The sequence below is a fragment of the Nansenia antarctica genome (assembly GCF_963989245.1).
Source record: "Nansenia antarctica genome assembly, chromosome: 15".
Lineage (NCBI taxonomy): Eukaryota > Metazoa > Chordata > Actinopteri > Argentiniformes > Microstomatidae > Nansenia > Nansenia antarctica.
In genome coordinates, this window is record NC_137685.1 from 20,132,604 (window position 1) to 20,139,822 (window position 7,219).

Consider the following 7,219-nt stretch of genomic DNA (forward strand, 5'->3'; position numbering starts at 1 on the left):
GCACCTTTAAATCATTTAGAAAGCACCTAAAACAGTGGATGATCAACACACACATCTGCCAACATTGAAATGTCCTGTCCTATACCTGTATGTCATGTGTACCGCCTGTCTGTGTACCGCCTAACATGTCTTACCTGTACAGTCTGTGTGCTTGTTTTTAGTCTGCTTATCGTGCGTATATGTTGCTTGCTCTTTTAACCCCCTATGTTATGCCCTTAAGCTAAATGCTTGTCCTGTCTACTTTTTTGTGCCTAGGTCTACCTATATTTTATCTTTTAAATGTACTTTTTTCCTCCAGGGAGCCGTATAAGACATCATGGCATAGGGACTGCGGATGAAAACTAGCTTTCGGGCTAACTCTGGTGTATTTACAAATTATTTTTGTTTTATTAATATGCACTGTCCCTTGAATAAATAAATGAATCTGAATCTGAAACACAGGACAGAAGAAGCCAAGAGGGAGGACGACTTTCAGCTGATGGTTTCATCTGTTCAGGTCTATAATGTCAGTGCAGAAGAAGAGTAGGAGACAAAGAGATACGTAAAGGCAGCACTCAAGTTGAGGGGGGGTGGCATGGCCCCCCTGAAATAAAAACAGTCAAAATCATCCCCCTTCTAAAACTGCCCTCCCCCCTTTCTATCCCTTATGTCATTTTATCAATGAACGTGGCATTACTGCTATTTCAACATTTAGTTTTGCGCATATTGAGTAAAATACTGTGGGCGAGGGAGGGGGCACGCACACATGCAATGACATTTTTACCAAGTCACTGACGCTGTGGGGATGCTAAAATTGTCCCCATATGATAAAATCCACCATCCCCCCTGATTGTCTTTTACAACTTGAGTCCTGAGTAAAGGAATGGAGCTTCTAGATCATTCCAGCCAGCCAAGGAGGCAGGAAGAGGCCGACGGTCCCCAGGATGCACACCAAGATGAACACACAGAGGAAGATGCGGTCGATCACCATGGCGACATACTTCCACTCCTGCTTGACCTGGAAGGCAACGGACACTACAATACATCCCTGTCTCAGTCCAGTCAGAGAATTAGCCAAGACAATGTTGATTATTATTAGTTCTGTTATTATGATCATAATGTTTCCTATTATGTGAACCGGTTTTAACTCTGTTGTAGTGGTCATGTGACCTTGAAAAAGGTAGCCACATCATGAACTCACTGGCATCATTTATGGTGTGTGTGTGTGTGTGTGTGTGTGTGTGTGACATAGATGGTCAATCATTAAATACACATTTCATACAGACAGTACAAATGATTGGGCTCTATTTTCAGCCGGCATATAACAGAAGCAGGTCCAAGCGCAGGTGTATTGTTTAGTTTGCGTCGGCAGTAACAGGTGAAATTACCACAGTGCTAGGCTAGGGGGCGCTGTCTCGCATGCACTCAGGTGGGCTGAATAGCGGTCAGGTGCACTGAACAATTCTGGCCTTAAAATTAGCACTAATATTACAGACACGCCCCCCCCTAACACCAGCTCCCACGTTCGCACTAGAACTACTTTTTTTTACGTAGAACAGCACAGAACCCATAAGGTTGTGAACGAATTGATTTCTCTTCCAAAGCATGAAGCGTGCAACACAAAACATACACCATACTGTATTCTTATTCAGTCACTCATCCACCTACAGAGAAGTCCATGTCCTCGGCTCGGAGGTGGTCAGCGATGTACTGCACCCCCTCCACAGCCTTCCATAGGGAGGGGGACAGGGAGAGGAGACCCAGGGCATCCCTGGAGCTGCTGGAGCCTCCAGCCTGGGTGACGTCTGCCCGGCCTGGACCCCCCCCGCCTCCTGTGTGACGCCTACACAGGACAGGACAGCTCCGCCTCCTCTCCTCCCCCAGGGGGTGCGGCTGGTTCTGGGAAAGAGGAGGCTGTGGCTTACTGAGGCTTTTACCATTCAAGCTCTGCGATGAAATGCAATGAAAATAGAATAGAATAGAATAGAATAGAATAGAATAGAATAGAATAGAATAGAATAGAATTGAGTAGAATAGAATAGAATAGAATAGAATAGAATAGAATAAGCATTTTCGATTTTTGGGGGGACAAGCTGATATTTGTCTTCTCCCTTTGCTGACCCTCCAACACATAAGCACACACACTCATACACACACACACACATACGCACACACACATACGCACACACACTCATACACACACACTCATACACACACACAGACACACACACAGACACACACACACACACACTCATACACACACACACACACACACTCACACACACACACACACACACTCATACACACACACACACATACGCACACACACACACACACACACACACACACACACACACTCATACACACACACACACATACGCACACACACTCATACACACACACACACACACACACCTCTAAACTGGGGTCCTGAACCAGCATCCATGCGTTACCTTGAAGGCCTCCTCGTGCAGGCTGCAGTACTGGATGCTTCGAGAGCGACCGTGGACAGAGCTCTGGGGCCTCTCTCTCTCCCTCTCTCCCAGGCCGTACTGCACACTGAGGGAACGGAGCTTAGGCCTGGCCTGGCAGTGGTGGTGGTGGTGGGGGTGGGGGTGGTGGTGGGGGTGCTTCTCCCTGGAGCGATGGTGGGGGTGGAGGGGAGGAGGAGGAGGAGGCGGTGTGGAGCAGCCTGGCCGGGTGGAAGAGAAGGAGGAGGAGGAGGAGCGGGGTGGTGGTGGTGGTTCCTCCAGGAGGATGGTGTACTGGCTGTGGCTGGAGGAGAGTGACCCGCCCAGACCCAGAGGCTTCTGCTGCTGCTGCTGCGGTAGCCCCACCAGGGGGGCCTCCGTCTCCGTGCGCCGACCCAGGGAGAGAGAGGACGAATGGGCCAAGCTGTCCTCCCGGGCACCCTGGGGGGAGGTGGCGGAGGAGGAGGTGGAGGGGGAGAAGTAGGGCTCGTCCCTGGCCCCGGCCCCGGGCCCAGAACACACACCGCCCCAGACGCCATTCCCCCCCCCACCGCCGCCGCGGCCGACCCTGGTGCGCATCATCTCCACGAGCTTCCCGCCGTTGCCCTCTTTGACTACGGCCGGAGGAGGACGCCGTATGCACAGGACGCCGGGCACGACGCCGAGGAAGACGGCGCGCACCCAGCGCGGCATGGTGTGCGTGCGCGGCGAGCGGTGGTGCACGTTGAGCACGAAGATGGTGATGATGATGGAGAGGGTGACGAAGATCATGGTGAAGAGGAGGTACTCGCCGATCAGCGGGATGACCAGCGAGGTGGAGGGGATGATCTCGGTGATGAGGAGGAGGAAGACGGTCAGGGAGAGGAGGACGGAGATGCACAGGGTGATCTTCTCCCCGCAGTCGGAGGGCAGGTAGAAGACCAGCACGGTCAGGCAGGAGATGAGGAGGCAGGGGACGATGAGGTTGATGGTGTAGAAGAGAGGGAGCCTCCGGATGAGGAAGGAGTAGGTGATGTCGGAGTAGACCTCGTGGCAACACTCGTACTTTTTGATGTTGTAGTTGGCCACGGCGCTGACGAGCACCCACTCTCCGCTCTCCCAGTAGTTCATCTGCGGTCCCAGAAAAGAGGGCAGGGAGAGAGGGAGAGAGAGGAAGGGAGGGAGGGAAAGAGAGAGAGAGAACAAAAGAGAAAGAAAGCAAGAGAGAGAGAGATGAGAAATGAGAAAGGCATTCCGTTCATATTTACCCATAACAGACGATGTGTCCTCAACGTCACAGCCTGGTGTAGGCCCACTCACCTGGTCCACAGTGCTGGTCACTCACCTGGTCCACGATGCAGGCCCACTCACCTGGAACATGTTGCCTGGCCACTCACCTGGTCCACAGTGCAGGCCCACTCTCCTGGTACACATTGACTGGCCACTCACCTGGTCCACATTGCTGGCCATGCTGACCAGGTCGATCTTGGCTCTGTCGTAGGTCCACGAGCCGAACTTCATGGTGCAGTTCTGCTGGTCGAAGGGGAAGAAGGTGACGTCGATGCTGCAGGAGGACTTGTAGATAGCCGGGGGGACCCACTTGATCCAGCCGTCATGGAAGAGGTGGGCCTTGGTCAGGTGGGTGACAGTGAAGTCACCGTCGGCACTGGAGAGGAGAGAGAGGGGAGGAGCCAAACGAATCACACATCGTGACGTTAGAATTATAAGGTTCTATCTCCATTTTTGTCAAAATTTTGTTTTTTTACATTATCTGATCCATTAGGTGTTTATTAATGCCTGTGTGGTGTTATTTTTAAAATGTTGACATTTTTGAGTTAGTAATTCATAAAATACAAAGGTACCATCTCACAGAACATAATGGAATGTAAAAACTTGGACGCTCAATATCTCTGAACTCCCCTAAACGGAGATAGAACCTTATAATTCTAAGCTCACGACATGTACTGTACATTCAAGCTACAAGCACGATTCGATTGGAGTGAGATTGTATGCAGATGGAGAGGTAGAGTATCTTAACTCCATGGTTAGTATGTGGATGGAATGTATATGTACAGCATTCTGTATTTAGGGTATTTGGATGGAGTTTATGTCTATTAGGGGAGGCTGGTTGAGGCATCAGCTACCTCCACCAGCCTTCCCTGATATGTATATACTATCATGTATTTGAGGGTGGTGGGTAGACTGGAAGTCGGGGGCTATAGTGGATCAATAATGACACTTTGGGGTGAAAACCTAAACGTACTTGTTGTACAGAACGATGTCCGGTCTCCAGATGAGCTGTGAGGGGATCCTCATGGACGTGATGTTTTCATATTCTCTAGGGTTCCACCTCAGTTTGTAGTCGTACCACTCCTGAAAGAGCAGAACCAACAGTAACAGTATGGCAACAAACAGACCCCTCGACACCAAATCGCTGCCCAAAAACTGCTAACCCTAACCCTAACCCTATTGTCGACAGTATCTATAATGATTCGATGGAGAGATACTCACTTGTTTCACCCAGACATTTGTGGTCATCATTTGATTTTTCTCGTCCTTGGAGAAAAATAACAATGAGACAGAGTTCGTGACGTTAGAATTATAAGGTTCTATCTCCATTTTTGTCCAAATTTAGTTTTTTACATAATCTGATCCATTAGGTGTTTATTAATGCCTGTGTGGTGTTATTTTTAAAATGTTGACATTTTTGAGTTAGTAATTCATAAAATACAAAGGTTCCATCTCACAAAACATAATGGAATGTAAAAACTTTGACGCTCAGTATCTCTGAACTACCCTAAACGGAGATAGAACCTTATAATTCTAAGCTCACGAGTTGGCTGTTGGAAGGGGATATGTACTGTATGATCACGGTCTTAAATGACTGATAAAGTGCAAATTCATGGTACCCCTCGAAAAGAAAGGTCACATGTTTCAACTGTCATACTATACTATTAGCACCACAGATTCTAATTCATTATAATAAGGGAACGTAGGATCCCTGAAGCAGGGGAGGCTGGTGGAGGTAGAAGTCGGAGGACGGGCTCATTGGAATGCATGGAACGGATTCAGGAACAGTATCAACACATGTTTCATGCATTACACTGAGCACGTCCACCGATTTCTACCTCCACCAGTCTCCCCCTGTCTTAAAGTCATCTGTATCTCTAGTATGATGATCATGCATCATATCACATATCAATAAAAATAAAAATAAATAATAATAATATATATATATATATATATATATATACTGTATATAACCGCAAACGGCAATGGGGCGTGTTCCTACAGATATGCCCCCATAACCATAAATGGGGTGAGATTGACAGACAGGGGGGTAGACCACTCACCTAATATGGGCCAAGTTGAACACATGATATACTAAGCTATGATATTACGAAGTACCCTAGGACCACGGGCCTGGAAGGTACCACCTAATTATAGCCTGATATACATAGGCTACTATGCTATGATGATAATATACACTGAGTGAATACGAAAATGCATTGTGGATTAACCTTCCCCAGTTATTGACCCTGTTGTATAGTTTATGTCAAGCATTTCATTACTTATAATGCGGTTACACTATATTCTGCAAGCCTAGCATAGTATGCCACCCCCATCTGACTGAATCAGATCAAGTGTGAGACAGAAAACATAGCTAGCTAATTGCGACCTGCGACCTCTGTCCTAGCATAGATTACTTTTTCTTGTGATGACTGATAGACGTTTCACTTACTTAGACAAATATATTTGTTGTAAGTTGCTTTGAATAAAGGTGTCTGTCAAAAAAGTGTCAATGTAAATATCACAGGAGTGAAATCAATGGGTCATTGTCCCTCACCACGTCGATGAGCTGAGCGATGGACAGGCCGAAGCGTACGCTGACCACGTCAGTGGTGTTAGCCACGGGCCGCGCTAGCTTGTTGTAGCGGCTGAAGAGAGTGTTCAGCAGCCTGTCCTCCGCCTGAGCCCTGGCCCCGGGGTGGGAACACTCTGGAGGAGGGGAGGGGGGGGGAGGAGGGGAGGGGGGAGAGGGGAGAGAGGGTAGGAGGGGGAGTAGGGGGAGTAGGGGAGTAGGGGAGAGGTGGGAGAGGGGAGGAGAGCAGTAGGGGAGGGGGGAGAGGTGGGAGAGGGGAGGAGGGGAGAAGGGGGAGTAGGGGGGGGGAGAGGGGAGGAGGGGAGGAGGGTAGAAGGATGTTGTTTAGGATGAGTAGGATAATGATGAGAATTAGGGGGAGAAACAAAGGGGAGGAAGAGAGACAGAGAGACAGAGAGACAGAGAGACAGAGAGACAGAGAGACAGAGAGACAGAGAGACAGTCGGAAATGAGAGGAAGATGGAAGATGGAGGAATGTGAAGAGGGGAAGGAGAAAGGAGTGATTTTAGAGGGAGGGGGAAGAGGGAGAGAAGGAAGAAAAAACAACATTATTTTACATACAATTACACATTCCACGTAAACATACATTATTCACTGTAAAGTGTATATGCACCTGCTTTGATTGTTTTACTAACAACACAGTACACGCTTCATGGTTCAATCCCATTTTATGTCCCCCATTGATCAACCTCCAACCATCCAATCTCCATCTGCTTCATATTCCTCTCTTACTCAAATATAATGGATCAATACCAGCACAATGGAGCTCTTCATCTTTGGAGTTTGCATGCAGGGAGCATACACTACCTTCTCATCTATCCTTCTCTGGCCTTCAATGTAATCCCTGTGTTCTCTACTAGAGTAATCCCATCATGGTAATACCAAGATGCCTTTCCCGTCAGTAATA

General features: G+C 48.3%; 1 protein-coding gene across 1 annotated transcript; it reads right to left on the reverse strand.

Annotated features, from left to right (window-relative positions):
* Positions 1-871: 871 nt before the first annotated feature.
* On the reverse strand, positions 872-6,405 carry LOC308171225 (neuronal acetylcholine receptor subunit alpha-4-like; the record flags this gene model as incomplete). The annotated part of the gene is made up of 8 exons (XM_080546068.1): positions 6,277-6,405; positions 4,941-4,985; positions 4,693-4,802; positions 3,879-4,095; positions 2,863-3,560; positions 2,433-2,616; positions 1,648-1,878; positions 872-997 (listed from the first exon to the last, which is right to left on the reverse strand). The coding sequence occupies exons 2-8, from the start codon at positions 4,968-4,970 to the stop codon at positions 872-874; spliced, it is 1,596 nt and encodes a 531-aa protein (XP_080402194.1). The 5' UTR covers positions 4,971-4,985; positions 6,277-6,405.
* Between the last annotated feature and the right edge of the window lie 814 nt (positions 6,406-7,219).